The sequence below is a fragment of the Vicugna pacos genome, chromosome 35, assembly GCF_048564905.1.
Source record: "Vicugna pacos chromosome 35, VicPac4, whole genome shotgun sequence".
Taxonomy (NCBI): domain Eukaryota; kingdom Metazoa; phylum Chordata; class Mammalia; order Artiodactyla; family Camelidae; genus Vicugna; species Vicugna pacos.
The window spans coordinates 21,300,284-21,323,515 of record NC_133021.1 but is presented as its reverse complement, the minus strand read 5'-3'; the positions used below and the strand labels follow the sequence as shown (position 1 = coordinate 21,323,515).

At 39.7% G+C, this 23,232-nt stretch overlaps 1 protein-coding gene across 2 annotated transcripts in view; it reads right to left on the bottom strand.

Annotated features, from left to right (window-relative positions):
- Window positions 1-22,145, bottom strand: part of TMEM236 (transmembrane protein 236) — a 31,344-nt gene extending 9,199 nt beyond the window's left edge. The window contains exons 1-3 of one of the 2 annotated variants that reach the window (XM_006216775.3): window positions 21,889-22,145; window positions 9,388-9,460; window positions 5,786-5,924 (exon numbers count right to left, since the gene is read on the bottom strand). In XM_006216775.3, coding sequence (XP_006216837.1) covers window positions 5,786-5,924; window positions 9,388-9,460; window positions 21,889-22,145 — 469 coding nt within the window. Of the gene's footprint in view, window positions 1-917; window positions 1,062-5,785; window positions 5,925-9,387; window positions 9,461-21,888 lie in introns of those variants that run through there. The other variant, XR_004193208.2, reaches the window with a different exon arrangement.
- Window positions 22,146-23,232: the final 1,087 nt, after the last annotated feature.

Here is a 23,232-nt window from a genome sequence, read left to right as displayed (position 1 = left end):
ACCTGATATCCCATGTCATTTGGCGCAGGGATGACTGCAGTATCGTTTCTGGCCCCCATCTACACTGACCTAATCCTGACAGCTGGTGCTTCGTTAGAAGGTATAAATCAGAAATTCTACCCTTCTCTCATCCCGAGTCCAGTTAACGGCTACTCATTTCTTGAGCAGGGAAAAAAAACTCCTAGAACTAACACACTTTCCTGAAACTTCCTTCTTCTAAGCAGCAAAGGGAGGGTTATGAAAGGAAATGCTCCCCCTTCTTGGCATGGCCTGAACGCAGTGTTCCTCATACGCACTCTCTAAACACATTGCAAAACGCATTATAGAAACCCAGCTCACACGCTGGGCTCCGATTGTTTAAGCTATTTCTTTTTCTTAAAAAGAAGCAAAGGGGAAGTCAAAATGCCATTCCTTTTACTCAGAGAAAAGCGGTCTTTCCTTCTTTCTTTCTTTCTTTCTCTCTTTCTTTCTTTCTCTCTTTCTTTCTTTCTTCCTTTTACCTTCTGTGACATCTCTCACGTTCTATTGGGTTACGGAGCAACAGATTCCATTTCAAGGAAATCTGGAAAGGAGGTTCCTTTGGGAATTTGGATTTGATCTCTTGGCTTTTAACTTGCTATTTGTCTCAGTTTCTAACCCTTCCTATAATCAAAAGCTCTCAACCAGGGTGGCCATCAGAACTGCTCGGAGAACTTCATTAAAAAAAATTATAGATGCCAGGCGTTAAAATCTGGCATATCCTTTGAGCCAGAAATTGCACACGGAGGCATTTCACCTAAAGAAATTCATCATGTGTGCAGCCGAAGTCCCTGCAGCATTTGGCCTAAGTTTCCGGGTCTTAAAGAGACTACACAGAAGGAACTGGACTAGGGCCACTGAGAGATCTATTTGAAAATCCTACGCTGCCAACATCATACCTGGCACCTCTTACTGATGTGACAGTGGAAACCGCCTCCTCTGAAGAGCTATGACGTTTTCCACGCAAATAGCCTGTTGATCTCACTGCTAGCAAGTCATGTCTGACTACGCAGCGATCCCCAATGTAGCCAAGACCTCCTGTCGCCGGGTTTGTACACCCCCCGATGGCCCCCTCCACGTTTGTCTGCGTGCGCAGCCAGTCCATAATAGTCCGTGTCTGCGGCAAGCCTTGTCGCCCAGGAGTCTGGGCATGCGCAGACGCTCGGGGTCTTCTGAGGACACTGTGTTCATCGTCCTGGTATCATCCGGCCGTCGTCCAGCGGCAGTTAACTCTCTGTGTCCCCAGCCTGTGCTCGGCTAGTCGCCTCGCCGAGAGGCTGCGGAATACACGGCACAGGGTCCCCGGAAACAGGGCACACTCGCACTGTGGGCTTAACCATGGCTCCTCTCCCCTGCCCGACTCACCCACGCATCACCTTACTTGTTTTAACCACAGCCTTGCCTTTACCTTCTCAACCCTTTTCACTTCTGAACAAGTCGTAACAATCGTGGCTAAAAACTAGGCTGAAAACATCTAGTCACTCAACAACAGGAGGTGAGTTAGTAAGTCATGGCTCACGAATGCTATGGAATATTATTCAACCAATAAAAATGATGCAGTAGCTGCAATAACAAGATGAACACCCACCATATTTTAACAAGAATGATAACCCACCATACATTGCTAAGGAAGAAAAATTAAAAAGTCACAAAATAGGTTTTCTTAAGAAGGCCCATCAAGATGCTATCAGTTATAAACCTCCAATGTGTAGGATTATGGTTGATTTCCATTTTCTTCTTTTTTGTTTATGTCTATTTGATAACCTTGTGAAATAAATATGGATTATTTTGAAAAAAAAAAGAAAATATTAAACATTAAAAAAATTCAAAATGGAATGTTGGAAATGTTGTCTGATTTGGGGATGTGTTGGGCCTGGGATAGTCCTGCTCTGGCGGCTCAGTTGAATCGGATTGGACTGGATTGCATCATGCCCCAGAGCAACGGCTGTCGCAAGACCTTGGATGAGGGAACACTTCCTCTAGGTGTTGCAGTGCCATGACTCCTAGGGAACCAATGGCTGGAGGTGTTGAGAACTGGCTGCCTGAGTTATAGCACCACCCTGGATAGATAGGTAGGTAGAGCCAGGACTCTAAATGAGGTCCTAGACTGATTTTTCAGACATTTAGCAGAAGAACTATTTTTTCAAATGAAATCGTACTGAAAAATACCCTAAGCAAACAAGAATTGTGTTGTTCTGGTTGAAGTAGGAATTGGGGCGTCCAGAGACCCCAATTCAGCTCCCCTTCCTGCCCTCCCTGCAACCAGAAGTTGTTAGAGTGGTTCTTGAAGCATCTCTGGAGGTTTCCAAATTGACTGTTTGAAAAGCCAACAGTTGTTGGTCTTAAGAGGGCAACTTCTATTCCAGCAACAGGTTTGCCCACTCAGTGCGAGAAATCCAACCAAAGTTATATTTACCTCCCAAACACATACACCTGAGTTTCTTGAGACCCAACCTTCCTTCTGTGGAGCAAGTGTCTTCATGATCTTTGCCTACAAACTCCTACAAATTCCAGATATTTCCTTCAGTCTTTTCTGACCTTCAATGCCTTAGGTAAAACGAAGTTTTCCTTCACCTGTGGTCCCAGAGCACTTTAACCATGACACCCTGCTACACTGCTTTGTAACATGGTGCTTGAGCTGGGCTCACACTGTTCAAATGAATCCTGAAGGTAGGAGTGAAAACTTAACTCCCTAACCATGGACTCCCACTGTGTGTCTGTTTGCAGTCACTGGCTTACACGGGAATTAAGAAATCTCGGTGGGGGGGTCAGGACCATGGTTTGGGGTTCAGACAATATAGGGAAGGCTAACGTAAGGAGACACTAGGAGACTCTATGGGAAAAAAGCTACTTCCAAAGAAGGAGGAGTCTGGCTCTACCAGAATCAGCCACAAAATCTAGTAGTAGGAGAGGAAATGGTGGTTTCCAGTGGAGGAGAATGGCCATTAATATAAGCATTAAAGCGCAGCCAGTCTGTTAGTACACATACATCCTAGGGATAAAAGGCTTGTGTTTCCAAATGAAAATAGCTATTCCATGACTCTGTTTGGAACCTCTTCTAGTTAAAGAGAACTCGGTGGAGTGAAGTCAATATTCCAATGGTAGAGGAAAGGTAATCAGTCAAAATCACCAGCAGAGCATCAGGCAATATCCCAGAGGCAAGAGGCAGTAGTAGCAAGGGTGTGTGGAGCAGAGAGTCTAGCGAAGTGGAGGGAAAAGAGCCACCAAGTTGTCTGTACATGAGAACGATGACTGGGTGGAAAGCAGGGGCAGCAGGATGTTCAACATTCTGGACCAACAAATGAGAGCACAGGAGACCCACGTTGGGTCTGGTTGCAAAATGTGAGAGGGAACCATATGGGAGAGGGAGAGAGATGGAAGTCCAGGCACTAACAGCTTGGTATTGAGCTAGCAGAATTCATTTGGAAACATTAAGGTGTGCTCATGTGCACCCACACACTAGTAAGAGCTGGGGACACTCAGGCTACATTTTGTATTATTATTTGTTCCCATGACTGGGGCTTGACATTATTAGGTACTAGGTACTTCGGTGAGATTGCTATGCCTCAGAGATCTATGTACCAGAAAATATCCCCAAGTGAGCCCCAGTCTACGTGAAATGACACACTTAGATGTTACGGCATGTTAATTGCCTGATACTGAGGTATTGCAACTGGTAATAGGTTAGCAGAAAGGATGCATTGAACTAGCGAAGACTGCTTTAAGCATGAGCATATGTCAAATGCAGAACTTTTATTTTAAAATTTAGAAAGAGAAAAGCTACTCAAAGATCAAACTTTGGTAGCTTGGAATTAAGGTGATTAAGAAATGTTAAGAGTGTCCACAAATCCAAACATGATAGATGATCTTAGTTTCATCTAGAAAAAGGTCAAAGCTGCTACAAGTTGACAAGTATTGTATGCATCTCAAACTATCCGGACAGAGCAAAGAACAGAATATATTTTCTTTCCCAACATTTTCTACAGGGAGTCAAATTATTCTACACTTCGTTTGTCACCCACCCCTATCCTGCTGCTTTGATTCTGAGACAGCACATGCACTGGAACCATATTTACAGCATACTTGCTTATGTTCAGATTTATGTATTGTAATTTATGTTTTTGAATTTATGTATTAATTTATGTTCCAGAGAATAAATTTACATTCCCTGCATTCACAATTCACACAATTGATTTTATTAGTATGACTGTTAAAATGAGTATAGGAGACTATCTGAGTTCAAAGTTTGCATAAAAATCAAATAGATGTATAATTAATATTTACAAAGGTATTTTGAATGAATGCTAGCTTTTTGCTGTCTGACTTTTATTAAATGGTGGAGTTAGTAAACCAGACATTAACTCTCCTAAGTTTGAGCAGAAAAGAGTTTGAGAAGGAGGCTCTTTAACTAAGAAGCAGCAGTTGTACAAGATGCTCTAGGGTCTTCTACCCAAGACTGACTTCTTCCTTGGGGTTCTCTTATTTTGATTCTCTCATCATCATGACTTCTAAATACAAGGCAATCTACCTTTTTAAAATCCAATTGATCACTAAATGCCAATAACTTATTCCCAAAAATATATGTGTGTAATTTTTTCTAGTGAAAGGAAATTTTCACTAAAAACTGAGAAAGTTCACATTAACATGGAAAATACAGGCTAATTAAAAGCAGTCCAATTTCAAAATAGTCTTGTGTTGTTAAGGAGCCTAGAGAAGTAGCGTAGGGCTTGGTAATTCTCAAGCTTCCTCAGTTTAAGATGGATACCCTTGGCTGTGGAGGGCAGGTGTCCCTTGGGAGTAACTTTTCCCTAACAGATTTACTGGCTGCCATCTTATCATGTCAACTGTGTTATGTTCAACATAAGAGCCTATCATCCCCCACCCAAGGACAAAGTACAAAATATAAAGCTCAGGGTCACAGATTTCCTGGTGGCCTCTAACTCAGTTTTGTGTTTTAATCTGAGGAGCAAGAGTGACTGGAGGGGTTGTGATTCACGATAAATGATTCTCTGGCATTTCCCCTCCTGTCTGTAGTAGTCAGCCCTATGACTCGCTCAGTTTACCCCACCCAGCCCATCAGCAAATAATTAGACAAAACCCAGCCATTTCAAGCGCAAAGTCTTGGTCATACAATAACCACATTACACAAATATTGTAAAGTAAACAGAGATACCATCACACAAAATTAAATGCAAGTTGAGGGGATTTATGACTGACCAGACAAAACATTAAGTGAGCAAAATAGCTTTTTTAAAAGGCCAACCTATATTTAGTTACAACTGTTCCCTTTGGAGGAATGTGGCATATCTTGGTTTTATCAGTGTGATCTTTAGCTTTTTGACAATCCACAATTAAAAACACATAAATCTCTAGTACATATCTTCAGTAGTCATACTAATTCCTGTTAGCTAAGGTATCCAAAAATAAACTATTTATTTGTCTAAACTTAAGGTTTTAAGAGAGTTCTAAAAATACAAATTTATAAAAATTTACTTACGTAATTTTCTTGTTAAACACAAATAATTTGGTATGAAGTTTGGTAACTTTATTCATTTATCAGGACTATCAAAATGTAACAAGGAAATAAGAATAACTGTATAGCTACCAAAGTAGGTTTAAAGATAATTATATTTAGATATCTTCATTTGTAATCTTCCACCTGTAATGTTAGCTCTTAAAAAATATCATTAAACGTGTCAACAGAAAATAGAGCAGCAGAAACGTATGTCAAGCTTTTAAAAATAGTTCTATTTAAAAGAATACTTACTCTTTAGCTGCCCTCTAAGAGGATATGTCCTGAGTTTTTCAATAATATCAACCATGATCAAGCAAGTCAGAACCAGAGAGACTGGCAGGTCAGGTAACATATCAGGCAACACGGCAGAACCATTAACATTCTTCTGAACCTGTTTTCAGAAGACCATTTAGAAGCATTAAATTTTTGTGCTTTCTTTGTTCAAAATTCTTTGAGGTGTCTGAAAGTGGTGTTAAATTAATTATAAATACATTTACTATAAGACTAGAGGCCTGGTTTTCAGCCTTTTAGGTGTTCAGCCCCACAAGGTTTTGAATCATTTCTAAAGATGTAATAAGGATTCTTATCAATGGAAGAGCTTTCAGTTAAAGATAGAACTTGGCAAAATGTGAAAATATAACAGTAGGTTCCTGGAATACTGGAACGGCGAACCTTTCCCAACCCTGCTGCTAAACAGAACCTTTGAGAGTCCTAGCTCAAAGAGCCAGGGGGACAAATACTAGAGTGCTGGGTCTTCCAAGAAGAGAGAGCTGGGTAAACCAAGCTACGTTTCGGATCACTTCCTTCATCTGTTTAAGGTATCTACAAAAAAGCCTATGGCAAACATCATGTTAATGGCAATATGTTAAGAGTTTTCCCTCTGAGATCAGGGAGAAGACAAAGGCTACATTATGACCATTTCTGTTTGACATTGTCCTAGAGGTCTTAGCCAGTGTAATAAGGCAAGAGAAAAAAATAAGCAGTATAAGTATTGGAAGGAAATAAAAACAAAATATCATTATGTATAGACTATATGATTGTATATGGAGACATTCTCCTCAAAATGAATAAATTACTTCTACATAGCAACAACAAAGAGAAAGTAAGTTTTTTAAAAAAATGATGCCATTTGATACATCAGTGAAAATTCCAACATTTTTTGTGGAAAATGGCAAGCTGATTCTAAAATTTATATGGAAATACAAAGGGCAAGACATTCTAGAAGAAAAAAAAAAGAAGATATAAAGGTTTTCTCTTCTGGATTAAAAAGAGCTATTATAAAGCTACAAGAATTAATACAGTGTGGTGTTGGCATAGGAATAGAAAAGTAGACAATGGAACAGAACAGAAAGCTCAGAATAGACCATGTACACACACATCTGATTTATAACAAAAGTAGCACTGCAGAGAAATGTCACAAGGACATACTTTTTAATAAATGGTGTTTAGTTCATTAGATATTTGGAAAAAAAAAAACCTTGGTTCCCTACTGAGCAACATACACAAAAATTAGTTCCAAATGGATTATGAATCTAAAAGAGAATGACAAAACGATATAGCCTCCAAAATATAATACAGGAGATTATCTTCAGGACTTCAAGTTTCAGATTCACAATATGACAAAATCTTCTCAAATAAGTTACCAAAAGCAATATCTATAAAGGAAAGAAATTGATACACTGGACTATTTTAAAATTAAGAACTCTTCATCAGAAAAAGATATCATTAACAGCATGAAGTCACAGAATGAGAAGATATTTGCACTATATATAATCAACAAAGGTCTTGAAATCTGAATATACAAATAATTTTTTCAAATCCATTTTTAAAAGATAAGCAACACATGATGGAAAAAAATGAGCAAGATGAAAAACATGCTAAATCTCATCACTTACTGGGGAAATGCAATTGAAAATGACATTGAAATTCAAGAATATACTCACCTGAATGTTTAAAATGAAAAGACTTACAAATTAAGTGCTGGTGAGGGTAGGGAGCAATGTGATTGCTCATTCTCTGCTAGTGGGAGGCTAAATTAGCATCATCTCTTTGGAAAATTGGCAGTGTCTGCTACAACTGAGCAGTTGAATATATCTTATGATCCATCAGTTCTACTCCTGCACATTTAACCTACTCAGATGCTTACACATGGGCACCAAGAGACACATTCAAGGATGTTCATAGCAGCATTATTTATAATAGCCAAAACTGGACACTAAAATGGCCATCAAGAATAGAATTAATGAATAAATTGTGATATATTCATATAATGAAATACTCTACAGGGATGAAAAAAATGAACTACAGCTATACACAAAACATGAGTGACCCATACTTCTGAATACAAAGAGAGAGACACATATTAGATGGATGGATAGATAGACAGACAGACAGACAGATAGGTAGTAGATAATTTGATTTCCCTTTATAAAGCTTTCAAAAACAGATAAACTAATCGTGATATTAGAAGTTAAGGTAGAAGCTACCTTTGGGGAGGAGGGAGTGTATGGAGTATGGAGGTGGCTTTGAAAGAACTGGCAAAGTTTCATTTTTTGACCTGAGTGGTATTTCCACAGGGGTTTGCTTTATGGTATCCCATTAACATTGCATATTTATGCTGTGTGAACTTTCTGTTCATGCATTATGCTTCAATGAAAAATTAAATAAGAAAAAAAAGGAAAGAAAAACATGTATCTGTGGGTGGGACATAACGGGAACGAACCCCAAAAAGGGGACTCAAACAACAGACTATCATCTATGAGAGTGGTGTTCCTTGAACGTTTGTAAACTGAAGTTTTGAAGCTCTTGGGGACCTTCCAAGTGCTTTACAAGGTCTTTGGGGAGGAAGGAGGAGAAAATGATAAATCCAGATTAAAATACTCATGTGCTGCAGTTTGATGCAACATACATCTGTGTGTCCTTCCGAGATTACTTTGTGCTTTCATCGACGGTCCTAATGCTGCATTTAGGACATCTTCTAATGGTCATGTAATTTCTAATGGTAGATCACCCAGCACTCATCGTTCTCACAGCACTGTTCATACTGATTCTAACTGCCTGTTTATTTTTCTCTCTACTGTCAACAAATAATTACCGAAGGCCAGAGACTCTGTCAAAATTTTTTGAGGGCTCTACCCTCTGTACCTAACACTGTGCTTGGGATGTAACATGCACTTAATGACTACCTACTCAACATGTAAATGAAAATTTAATTAATTAATTAAAATGATATCTTTCACAGCACCTTGCAAATTAATAGGATTAGCAGGGCATTCAGCTTTGAACTTCTCAGGTAATAAAGTTCTCACAGCCTGCAAGTTCTGCCTCCAATATTCCTGAACTGCCGGTGCCTATCCAACTATCCATCAGGGTCCCTTTGAAGCTGCATTTAGTTTAAACGTAAATTTAAACTTATTGTTAAATAAATATCATGTACAAATTATTTGTCAATGGACATATTACCAAAGGTCTTAGCATGAGAGTGGTTGTTCCTTTGGATACTGTTTTATTCCATTTAGAACTGAGGACACTCATGAAAAACATCAGGTCAGAAGAAACAAATGTGGATCTACTCTCAAATTCCTTGCTTTTTTATTATTTGCAAATAACATTCCTTTCTCACTTACCCAAACACAGCAGCAGTTTTTTTTTTTAATTGGCTGCTAGACCTTCCTTCACAATCACAGAGGTAACAATGATCTTAGCACTTTAAATATATATATTGCAACATGGAAGAAGACGAGAGAAAATAAACTTTAAGAAACTTGTTGGGCACACCTCTCTAAAAAGTTTTAATAACAAAGGACATTGTAAAATCTCAAAATCTTGCAGCAGAAGAAATTAAAATTCCATACCTCAGTCACTGCTATGGAAAAGCTGAAGCTGGGAAGTGTGGTGAGTACTACACACATCACCATAACAGGTCTCCTAGCAAAGGAGAAAAAATAAGCAAAAGCAGTAATGTACAAGATCAACAGTTCCTGTTAACATGTTGCCAATTTTGCAGTTCCTGTTTCATTCATCTATAGTTTTTCTAAGAAGCGACTGCTTCCCCATTTCCATTTCCCAAATGTTTGAGTGTGGCAAAGGGGAACACACACACACAAACCAGGATGCTTTTCTAGAAAAAAAGGTGTGAGAGATTTCTAGTCAATGAGCAAACTGCCGACTGCTAAGAGCATCACAGTGCAGGGAAAATGACACAATAATTCCATAATTCATTCACCAGAATCCTGCCCAAGAATTCAGGCTCTGGTGACAAACTGCAAAAAACGAACAGCATGACTTTCTCAAGTGACACCAGACCCTAAGTTGTAAAATTGATTTCTCAAAAAATACACTCAGAGACGACACAGTATTGGGTACTTAAAGTTGACTTAAAGTGAAAATACCGGATTGTTTTTTACTTGAACCAATGTTTTTAAAAAATCAAATATACAAAAAGATCATATAACTTTTCAAAATGTTTTTTGGACCACTTCTTAAGCCTTGCATGATCAAGGAATCAAATAGTTATTGCGATATAATATGCAACATTCTAAGTAATATTCTATTTCATGAGAGAATTAAAATGTGTATTTAGCATCATTAATGTATGCAAAGATAAAATGTACTCAGTTTTTCTATAATGAATTATTTACCTCCTCTTTCCTTAAATACATATTAAACTAATTACATTTATAGGATTGTATGTGTTTAAGTACAAAAAGTGTTGGAGTCTTTCAAATGTGACTTAGAATTTCTCCTTGTTCCAGCCACGTCTCCCTCCATCCCAGCCCCATCTTAGATGTTCTAGGGATAGATACTAGATGGGGGTGGGATAGCCACTCTGTCATAGCCAGACCCAGTACGACCTGCTAAGACCAGAGGTATGATGAAATTTTAAATGGGATTGAGGTTCCCACAGCGCTCAGCTCTCTGAGACTGGCTAGGGTATTCATAGCGTCCTCTTCCCACTTGATCTCTAAAAGATGAGTGCCCGCAGGGGTTATTCCTGCACTTCTTCTTTGTATTATCTCCCTCAATTATCTCAGCCACTCCCATGGCTTTAAATACCAACCACTTGCCCATGACTCCCAAATATATTATAATATATGCATACTAGCCTCCATCTTGAGCTCTGGACATGTACACCCAACTGTCTACATGGCACCTCCACTTGGGTGTCTAATTGGCACTCAGAATTAACATGCCTGGCAAAGAACCCACGTTCTTCTCCATACCTGTTCCAATCATCCTGAAATCTTGTCTGATTGACTGCCAACATACATTTCAAATTATCCTCTGATAACACCCTGGTTCATTCACAAGCATCTCTCATCTGCAGTATTTCGTAACCGGTTTCCTGTTAGTGCCTCTTCTTGCCTAGTGATATTTTCTCCCTAAAGTGAAATGCTGGGAGGACTGGAGTAGGGGAGTTATTGTTCAATGCGTACAGACTCTCAGGTTTGCACGATGAAGAGGGTTCTGTGGGTGGATGGTGGCGATGGTACCACACCCATGTGAATGTACAAAAGGCCAATGCTCTGTGCACTTAAAAATGGATAAGACAGCAAATTCTACGTATATTTTACCACAAAATACATTATGTGTGTATTTTAGAGATTTTAAAAAATCTTCAATGATAGGTAAACAAGTTTATACTGTATAGCACAGGAACTGTATTCAATATCTTGTAGTAACTTATGGTGAAAGAGAATATGAAACGAATATATGTATGTTCCTGTATGACAGAAGCATTGTGCTGTACAACAGAAATTGACACAACATTGTAAATCGTCTATACTTCAACAAAAATATATATTTAAAAAAATAAAATAAATCAACTACTTGAACACACACACAAAATCTCCAATGGATGAGTCATGTAATTAGAATAAAATTGAAACCTATGGCCATCACCTACATGTTCTAAATGATGTGGTTTTTCTTATTTCTCCTACTCTCTTCACTTTCTTCTGCCTCTTCCCTGACGCCTACTTAGCCCCAGCCATGCGACCCTCTGGTTATTCAGGGACCACACCAAGCTCGCCCCACCTTCAAGTCTTACACTGGTTATTCCTCTTTGCCCGGGAGTCTCTACTCCTAGAATTTCCATGTCTGGCTCCCTTTGTCATATATGTGTATATATACATATGGGTGGTTTTTTGCAGCCTTATGACTACCTGAAATTCTGCCGATTATTTCTTTTCTTATTTATTTGTTTGTCACACTCTTTGCCTATAACCAAGATAAGTTCCAAGGAGCAGGCACCTTATCTGAGTTGTTTACTACTTTATCTCTAGCGTTTACAACAGTGTTTCCAACCTTTTTTGTACAGTTAACTTCCTGAGAATCTGGTAAATCCTATGAACGCCTCTCAGAATACAAATTTTTAAATGCATAATAGACACAGACTTACAAAACAAAGCAATATTATGTTGAAATACAGTTATCCATGTCCTTGTAACATTTTGATATGGTAATATATACACCTATCTAAGAACACATTGTTTTCTTATTTTCTTTGGAGTACTCAAGATCGAGTGGAAACTTTAGTCGCTCATAATTTCAAGATAGTGAAGATCACAAACCATATCCTGAAGTATCTGCAACAGTTGTAATGTGATATGAAAAAAATCTACGTAATAAAGTTACAGATCCTGCTCTACAACTGTGGTTTTTAGCAACGTTCATAACAGAAAGAAATGCTACTTTCAATTAGAGGTTAGTGAAAATAGAGATGTAACTTGTTTCTCATCCAAGTTCAAGAACCCCATAATGCTGGAGAATGCCAACACACAGCACACATAGCAAGAATTCAATAAATACTAAATGAATGAGTGGGATAGTTAATAAGTGAACGCCAATACAAATCTATGTTTTATTTAGTCAGAAATACTGCTAATCTGTATTTGAAAATCTTGATTTACGGCTAACACATGTTCATAACTTGTTAAGAGTGTTATGGGTTGAACTGTGTCCTCCCAAAAAGATACGGTAAAGTCCCAACCCCTGGATCTCAGAATGTTACCTTTTTTGGAAATGGGGTTTTTACAGAAATTGTAAGTTTATAATGAGGTCATTAGGGCAGGTCCTGCCCCAATAAGACCAGTGTCCTTATAAAAAAGGAAAATTTGGAGACAGGTATGTACAGAAGGAAGACTACGTGAAGACACAAAGGAAGATGTCATGTGAAGATGAAGGCAGAAATCAGGGTGATGCATTTATAAGCCAAGCATTGCCAAAGATTGCCAGCAAACCATCAGAGGCTAGGAGGGAGGCCTGGAACCCCTCACAGCCTCACAGCCCTCAGAAGAAACCAAACCTGCCAACAACTTAATCTCGAACTTCTAGCTTCCAGAATGGGTAGACAGTACACTTCTGTTGTTTAAACCACCCACTCAGAAGTCCTCTGTTATGTCAGTCTTAGCAAATGAACAGATTTTGCTATAGGGAAGTGAGATACTGCTGTAACAAATACCAAAAAATGTGGAAGTGGTTCTGGAATTGGGTAATGGAAAGAGTCTGGAAGAGTCCAAAGATACACAATAGAAAAAGGCTGGGTCGCTCAGAAGAGACTATTAGCAGAAAATGGAAGTTAAAGGAGAGTCTGGTTCCTCAGAAGGAAAAGAGGAGAGCTAGGAAAGAGTTAAAAGAAAAAACAACTATTGGGGGGAGGGTATAGCTTAGTGATAGAGCACATGCTTAGCATGTACAAGGTCCTCGGTTCAATCCCCAGTACCTCCATTAAAATAAATAAGGGGGGAGGGTATAGCTCAGTGGTAGAGTCCATGCTTAGTATGCATGAGGTTCTGAGTTCAATCCCCAGTACCTCCTCTTCCAAAAATAAATAAGCCTAATTACCCCCCCACCATCCTGCCAAAATTTTAAAAAATTTAAATAATACAATAATAAATAAATATTTTAATAAAATAAATAAACAAGCCTAATTACTTCCCCCCAAAATGAGAACAAAAAAAATTAATAAATTGAATTTTTAAAAAATCTCTATCACCCTAGAAGATACAAATATTGTTATGAACAGAAAGTTGGTAGAAATATGAATGTTAAAAGTGCTTCTGGTGATGTCTCAGGCAGAAATGAAGACCATGTTATTGGAAACTGGAGGAAAGGTGATCCTTTTTATAAGTGGAAGCAAACTTGGCTGAAAGGTGTTTTGTTGGGTAGAAAGTAGAACTTGTAAGCAATGAACTTAGATGCTTCGCTGAGGAGATTTCTAAGCAAAATGTCAAAGGCTCTGCCTGGTTTCTCCTTGCTGACTACAGTAAAAGGCAAGAGACACACTGAAGAGGGAACTGTTAAGCAAAAAGGGGCCAGAACTTGAAGATTCAGAAAAATTCTCAGCCTATTCTGCAGAAAAAGAAAAAAAAAGCAGAAAAAATGAGAGAGCATGTTCTGGAGAGAACTCTAAGGGTGTGGCTTGTGAATCCATTCAACCACCTCAGCATAAATACTGACAGCTTGCACTGAAGGGGGATGGGACGAAGCGAAGGAAGACTTCCGGGATACAACAGGCAGGAAATAGGCTAATAGAAGCTATCTGGCTGCTAATATGTACTATCCTTCAAGGAAAGGGAAGAATGACTTGATGGTGCTTCAGATGAAGAGAAGCTGCCACGGCCACCAGGGTCTCCCTTCTCAGATCTAGAGGGTGGGGCTGCTTCCCTTGGCCAACTGGATGGAGCCCCCACCCTGATGACCCCAGAGAACAGAGTGTTCAGGCACAGAGGTTTATTCTCAAGCCTTAACATTTAATGAAATTTGTCCTGCCAGGTCTTGGATTTGCCTGGGACCCATGACTTCTTTCTTCCTTCCAATTTCTCCACTTTGGAATGGGAATATCTATCCTATGCCAGTCCCACCATTCTATTCTGGAAGCAAGTAACTTGTTGCCTGGTTTTACAGGTATACAGGTGGGGAGGAATTTTGCCCCAAGATGAACTATATCCCAACCATTACCTATAACTGATGTGGATGGTTTAGATGATGAGTTTGGCGGCTCTGAGTTAGTCATGTTAGGAGAGATATTGGACTTAAGGTTGATGCTGGAATGATCAAAAGTTTTGGAGATGCTGGGATGGAGTGAATCTATCTTGCATATGGGAAGAATATGAATTTGGGTTCAGGGGCAGAAAGCTGACTGTTTTGGGTTCAGTTATGTTCCTTGAAAGAGACATGTTGACATCCCAACACTCAGTACCTCAGAATGTGACTATACCTGGAAATTGGATATTTACTGAGGTAATAAGTTAATATGAAATCAGGGTGGACCCTAATGTAACATGACTGGTGTCCTTATAAGGAAGGCAAATTTGAAGAACCCTTGCCTACTTTTCAAGGCTCCCCACAGTCTGGTCTTAACTCTCCAATAATAACGCTCCCACTTCCTGCACTAGCCCTAGTGAGTGTATACTCTGTGCCAAGCACTGTGGGAAACCATTTCACACACATTACACGAACCCCACAACAGTGCTGGCTGAGTCGGGGATCATCCTATTTTACAGATGGAGCAACTCATGAGGAAGTTTTCATTGATTTGCCCCACAGGTCCTACAGACAGAAGGTGAAAGATGAGTTCTAGCCCAGGTCTTTCTAATTCCAAAACTCACACTTTGACCTGCTCTGCAACACTGCCCAGCTGAGCTCTCTCTACTCCCTCGTTTCTCAGCAAGTTGGTCTTCTCCCGCCCCTTAAAGAATTCATAGTTGTTCTTAACATCAAATCATTACTCATAGTCCTCACCCCCTATGGACCGTCTTCCCACTCCCATCTTTTCAAGCTCAGCTCAAATCCAGCTGTCCTTGTGAGACTTTCTCTGACTACTCCAAAGCACAGTGCCCTCTTAGGAAACCCGAGTCCGCACACCCCGTGTATGGAACACCTGCTGAGTATGTGAGCGGATGGGGTGGGATAAGGAAGGAAGGAGGATGAATCCAAAAGGGTACCTTCCCTACTGTCAGTACTAAGTTGTTTGTTTGTTTTTTTTTTTTTTTAGCATTTTTAGACTGATTTCTTTCACTGTGTAGGCATTAAATTTTTTAACATTTTTTATTGATTTATAATCTTTTTACAATGTTGTGTCAAATTCCAGTGTAGAGCACAATTTTTCAGTTATACATGAACATACATATATTCACTGTCACATTTTTGTGTGTGTGAGCTACCATAAGATCCTATTGTCAATACTAAGTTTTAATGACTCTCTTCTCTGGGCTAATGAAGAACTTGTGATGGGTCATATAATATTTACTGATTCAAGGTATATTGTTTAATACTACTTTCTAAGTTTTTTCACGCATAACTGTGCAGTCTCCACAGTAGACCACAAGCTTCCTGAAAAGGAAGACAAAATAGGCAGGTCTTCCCCCACAGTAGCCTGGGAACAATGCTGGTGGGAATGAAGACTCTGTGTAAGGAGGTAGTTTGGAAAAGTAAATAAAGTCAGACAGTGGATGGTCGCAATGCCAGGTTAAGTCCTAGGATATGGTGACTGGTATACCTGATGTCTGCATGTGGTACTCAATAAATGTGTCCTAAAAGAGGAACTGAGTGAATGAGAAATGGAAACTGGGAGGAAATTCATTGCTGTTCGAAAAAACTCGGTGACCTACTAGATTACTTCAACCTGGAGGATTTCTAGTGAAACTGCCATTTAACACATTTAGTAACTCTTGGGAGATGAGGAAGTCAGATGACACAAAATCAAGTGGGACATGTAGCATTTTGAATGACACAATCAGGATTTGGAAGACTGAAATTTATTAGAAAGTTTGGCTAAAACCAATATATAGGCAGACCTTGTTTCACTGCACTTTGCAATAAATTGAAGGTTTGTGCTATCAGTGAGACTGTACTCAGATATTAATAAGCCAGCCAGCCTCCAAGGAGCTGTCCAAAAGAGTAAAAGGTCCAGAAATCATAGGACAAGAATAATTGATGGAGGAGGGTTGGTATAGCTCAGTGGTAGAGTTCATGCTTGGCATGCACAAGGTCCTGGGTTCAACACCTCCATTAGAAAAATAAAGAATAGCTGATGGACACTGGAAAAGAGAAGACTTAACAGACTGGGATGCCATGTGGCTGAGATGGCAGAGCAGTGCAGCTATCTTCAAATATTCAAAAAGCTTTAATACAGATACAGTGAGTTCAGTGAAGAAGTCATTCCTGGAGAAACAACTTTGGGAGTCATCATCATATAAGTGACAGTTTATATTACAAGAGCCGAAGAGAGTGCTTGAAAAGCAATAAAAAGGGGAAATCAAGGAGTGATAGGTAAAGATTCTGGTCATGGCCAAATTCACTGGCATATAAAGGCGGGCAGATAAGATGAAGTCTACAAAGAAGACAGAAAGGAAGCTACATGGGGGCAGATTTTACTTGAATATAGGAGATAAGGAAGCCTATTCTCACAATTAGAGACTCAGGAAGTCATGAATTCCCTTTAAAATCAGAAGTAGACTATCTGTATTGTGAGAAACAATGTCATAGGTGAACTCTAAGGTGCCTTCCAGCTCGAGGATTCTGTGGTATAATGTCAACACTGAATTCTACAAGCAAGGGGAAGAATAGATTTCTACAGGTGGAACTGGCATGCAGACAACTTCTTTCAAGAACATTATTACTCTGTCAGCAAGGACAGGGAGGGAATGAGGGAGACAGAAGAAGCAAAAGTCAAGGACATAAGCTTGTGAAGGTTGCCTGAGTCCCAGCCTGTTCATCAAATACTCTTCATGCTTCCTTGACCAACAGCTGTCAGAACAAGTGATCTGACATCAGATCTGAACAGGTGAGAAGTTGAGGAACCATGCGAGACACTCAAGCGTATGGTGGCCCTGGAAATGAGTGCCTACCTTGGCGAGGAAAACAGCCATGGAGTACAAGGTGCTGATGAAATAGAGATGAAAGAGGAGGAACTAATGGAATCTGGTGACTTACTGCATATGCTGGGAGAAGAAAGCAAAAGTGAGTACACTCATGCTGATTGACTAGAGATGGTGGGACAAGAAGAGAAAGCCTGAGGTCAAGTACGAGAAACTGGTATCTTCTGAGTGTTTCCGGAGATCACAGACACGCTGAGAGAAATGGCAGTGCTCTGGGAAGAAGTAACTGTTAAGCACCAAAGTTGACTTCACGGTAACTCAGCCACGACCTTCTCAGAGGTGCTGGGAAGAGCGAGCTCTGTCTTCTCAGGTTAACCCATCACTTGTGTGTGCTGCTGTGGAACAGGAAGGTGCTCAGACCCTGGACACCCTGGGGTTGGTCTTTGCTCCACTACTCACCCGCTGTGTGTGGTCTTTGAACCTCTGGGCCCCAATTTCCTCATTTGTAAAATGGACATTGTAAGTGTTCGTATCCATAAAGGTCAGAGAATTAACTAAAATAATACAGGCAGTGTGTTTACAACTATTCTTGGTATATAGTCATCATTCAATAAATATTTGCTCTTATTTTACTATGATGACAACTATATTACTGCTATTACTGCTGCCACTGCTGCTGCCACTGTTACTACTACTACCACCATTACTATTACTACTACCACTACTATTACTACTACTACTACTACCATGATTACTGCTACCACTGTTACTACCACCACCACCATTATTACTATTACTATTACTACTACTACTGCTGCTGATGCAGCTGCTGTCCCTGCTACTGCTACTACTGCCCCCTAAAACAAATCAACAGCAAACCTTGAGGAATATGTTAAGCATTTAAACAAGGTAAAAATGTTCCAAAATGTGGGAGTCTTTCTAACTTGGCACTGCCCACGATTCCCGACATGTCATGATCTAAAGTAATTATTCTCTGAAAGATGAGCGAATCCCTGAACAATAACCCTAGCTCCCACAGCAGTCTGGGGATCCCCACAAGTCCTCCAGGATGATTCTTCCCCAAGGTACCCTCCCCGTGGAAATCTGCCCCAGTTTCAGGCTGGATTTGAGGCTCAGTGGTATCCCAGGCAAGGATTCCTCTTATTTACTGGGATATACCATATAATGTGGATATAAATAGCTTTCCTTCATTCCTCAAACCATTTCCCTAGGCTATTATAAATTATGACAGGCATCCCCATAAAGGAACAATCATTCTGAAAGAATGAGGAAGTGTTCAGCAAGAGCACAGGAAAGAGCACTGGATTAAAGTTCAGACTCTAATGTTGATTTAGTGTGTGTGTCTTAAGCTCTCTGACACTGTTTCCTCCCTTATAAAATGGGAATTATGTGCACTCGGTCAACTTCACAACCCTGGTGGGCAGGTCAAGTGAGAAAATGAAACATAAAACCACTATGCATTTTTGCAAAATGCTTTGCAAGATATCCGTGAGATCACTTTACTCACCCTCATTATTCTCAAAGGATAAAAGAGACCTACAGCATTCTCTGGATGCATGGAGTATCACTCATATAATTTTTTCAGTTTTATCATTTTTATCATCATTTCTACTACTTCTCAGAGTCACTCTGGGGATTAAACCAGATCACATTTTCAATGGAAATACTAAATTCAGCCTGAAGTAATAACACTGATACCCACTGAGTCCTCACTCTGCCTGGCACTGTGCTTGGAACTTTATATGCATAATCTTATACAGCTTCTTAAAACAGTCCATGAAGAACCTAGGTTGTCCCTGTTTTGCTCATGAGAAAACTAAATTTCAAAGAATTTAAATAACTCATACATGGTGTCACAGTCAGTGTCGAAGGAGGGATTTGAACTCAGGCCTGCACCTCTCAGCTGTCCTGCCAGGGCACACACTTCACTGGTTCTCGAATATCAGCCCCCTAGGGCCCATGGTGCCAGTGTGGACGTACAGAGAGGTTCTCAGATGGGCTTATCAACAGTTCATCTGTGAGTGCTAAGCGTCTATGAAATATACCCAAGTATTCTTCAAAAATAATTCATACTTTCAACCCCTACTTTTTATAGTAGCAATTACTTTTGCATCATCTCCATCTAGCAATCAGGTTATAGGACATATACCACATACATTAAAATATCCTATTCACAACTTTGGGGATCATGTATCATATTCAAATAGACATCTTTGGGGAAAATGCATCCTATTGACACGGTAGGAGTTGCATTTTTCTTGAAACACACATAGTATTCAAAATTAGAAAGAATAAAGGAAAAGGTAAACAAAATAGAAGAAATGGCACAGAATCAGACACCCCTGGGCTCACAAATCCCAGCTCCACTGCTTACAAGCTTTATCACTTCACAAAGTTAATCATTCTTCAAGTTCTATTTCTTTATCTATAAAATGAGAACACTAGCACATACCTCACTGGGTTGGCATAAAGTTTAACAGCACAGAATGCATAAAGCTCCCAGAATAGCACCCAGGAACAACTTCTTCTTTTCTAGACCAGTGAGAGATAACAATATGATAGAGTTGATGAATGAGGCCATAAGGGAACAGTTTCACAGTCTCACTGAAATTACAGATAACCTGTTATCTATCTAAAACTATTCAGAGCGCTCATGGCTGGCCACACCCACAAACAGAAACAAAAGATTGATTGGAAGACTATCTCCCAAAAGAAATCACTGAAAGATGCATTTGTTGTGACAGCCCAAGATACCTTAGCAAAAGAAGAGCAGCTGGGCCAGATGAACCAAAACAAAACAAACAAACAGACAAATAACACACACAGCAGGGAGGAGAAGTGAAAAACTACTCTCTTCTGTACTTTCAACTGCTCCTGGAGATTGCTCGTCCTTCACAGAAGCAGTTTAGGGTAGGGTTACAAGTACCAATTATGGAATCAGATAGGCCTAGGTCCAAAGTACAGCCCTTTCACTCACTGGTCAGCTGACCAGGTAAGTTTCTTAACCTCTCTAATCATCAGTTTCCTCTTGGTAATAATAATGATAAACTCATAGAAAATACATACTTCACCAGGTGGTATGGAGTTAAATGAAACTCATATATAAATTTTATAGCACGTAATCAGGGATCAATAAAGGGACAATTGTAGCTTAATAATAATACACGGTTAACAATGAGTGATATGGGAAGGTTTACTGCCTGAATGATATTCAGACCTATGGTCCTAGGGATACGAGCCAATATAAAAAATGATGAAAAAGCACCTTCCTGGGCTGGTATGGCCAGCCTCCCCTTGGTTTACTCCTGTAGTCATGTGGACCGTTTCCCCAGTTTCTCAAAACTCTTCAGCCTGGCCAGGAGTCTTGGACAGTCCAAGCAACTCCTAGTAGGTGTGAGGGATGAAGGGCTCACTCAGCTCCAGTCCCAACCCTGAGCTGATCCTGAGGCTTTGGGTCAAGAATTGGAAAACCCATAAACCCCAGTAATGAAAGCAGTGCCAACCAGATGGTCATTTCCAGAAACCCCACAGGAGCTGGGCCCTCAGGGAACTGAAAGTCCCCAGGCCAGGCTGGGGAGCCACATCCGGTAGCAGGACCTAAGAGCACTTCCTGAATGCCACACTTCAGCCTCCCCCGGCTGCACCCTCCAACAGTATTTCTCGCTATATTGCTATATCTATCATTTTTACATTTCTGCCCTGACTTGGGTTAAAATTCCCGGCTCCTCATTTTTCACAGGTGCTCTATGCTATTCAACTTTAAAGAGCAGTATGAAAGAAAAATTTAACTCATCAAAGAAAACCAAAGAAATCCCAGACAATAAGAACCAGATCTGAAGATTTAAAAGGAAAAATATATTAGGATAAGAGTCATTTATTCTCAATACCTTTACATGGATCAGTACAGTCATTAGCTAAACTGTTAGTTCAATCCATATTAAATCTTGATTTATGTAAAATATTTCTGTATTATTATTGAAGTACTTACCCTCCCCCCAACCAGGTTAACAGAATTTACCAACATAGCAAAGGGTTATTTTTTTAAATCTAAGAAAGGAACCAGTTTTCTTAAAAATCTCAATTGGTTAATGGTCACAGGACACAGAGCTACAAAATAATGCAATGTAAACATTTTAACATAGACATTGCTTTCAGTTTTACATAAAAGAAAAATTCTGTATTATAATCTTGCAATTGTGATTTCTGCAGATAAACTGTGATAACTTTGTGCAATTTAGTATACAGAGGAATTATTACAGCAGTTACTACTCAGGATATCATTGATTCATGCTACCTCTTATGAACACATGTAATTTGTGATTATCAGTCAGTAAAAGTGACCCTATTAAAAATATGGAAGATACCATAATATGAATGCATTTATAGAAATGGTGTATTACTCCGAATTCACCTCACATTATGTACATTTGTGCTGCGCTCACATCCTTACAGAGAGGACATGAGAAAATCTCTTTGAAAGCATCCGTGGAGTTCTCTAAGAAATCTACTTACCATCCTATGACTTTTTGGTAAAGATGACGTTTCTTGAACAAGAGAACTTTCACGGGAATCCATATCAAGATAGTCATTAAGGCTACATAAGCAATCGAACAGGAAACAATCAGCCAATAATGTGTTCTGTCCCGTGTATCCCTTGTGTTTTGATCAGCAGAGGCAAACTGTTCCATCATCACGAGCGTGGGGATGGAAAAGGCAGCAAACTCAAGCAGCTCAAAAACCACGAACTTGACTAGTTTTCCAGAAGCCATCCTGGGGAAGGGTGTGTGCCTGGGGATCAAATGGTTCCCCTCTGACAGTGAGCAGCATATGGACACACAGATACAGAGCTGGGATTAAGTTCCTTGTACTCGAATCACTAACCAGTGACTTTTTATTCTTTTATTGACCCTCATATGGTTCAATGATCTTCCAACTTAACAACCAAGGTCTCTTAAAGAAACAGAGCCACGGTGGAAGTACCACTTAATGTGTTTACACATCCATTATTCGAAGTCAACTGAACTTCACAACACGCTTGGGAGCATTGGTAAAAGTGAGTCTTTTAATGTAGTTTTTATTGCTAATCCAAAAAAAAATGTAATAGAACCATTGGAATAATATAATTTTACAGTTAAAGGAGAGGAAGAGACATGATCCAATCCCCTATTTTTATATCTAAGCTAATTCAGACAAAGAGAAGTACCTAAAACCAGAGTCTTATCTTGGAGAAGGACCCCTCAGTTTTCTTTAAAGTGCTTGAAAAGGGAGTTTGGATTCATTTTGCCAACTTCCTAACCAGACTTCTTCCTGGTGCTTGAAATATTTATTTGTTCTTGCACATTAATTGCTATGCAACGCAGATTAACGTTATTTTTATTTTGCTGGTCAGTAAACTAACATGGCGATGTGCAGCCTGTTATCAGGATCAACACATTAAGAGTCATCTATACCTAGTCCAAAAGCGTATCAAATATTTAAAAGACAGCAATATCCCCATGAATATCCTTCCTTTGAAAACCACTTTGAGGCACTGGCGCTGAGCATTCTGCTGGGTGTTGGGGTGCGACAATGAAGGGGTGACAGGGGGTTCCTGCCCTGAAAATGCTCACTGTCCGTGGAGGAAACAAACCTGTGAACAGAAAATAACTGAGGTGAGAACCATAGCCTAAATGAGATGGTAACACCCAGAACTTCTTCTTTGGGCTGTGGGAAGGATAGGGGTAATGAGGAGAGATGCTGGGGCGTCCGTGACATTTCAGGCGGAAAAAAAGAAGCAAGGAGGGTGGAGTAGTGGTGAGAGTCTGGTGTGGCAGCACATAGAGGAAAGTGATGCTGGAAAAATTGGCTGGGTCAGAA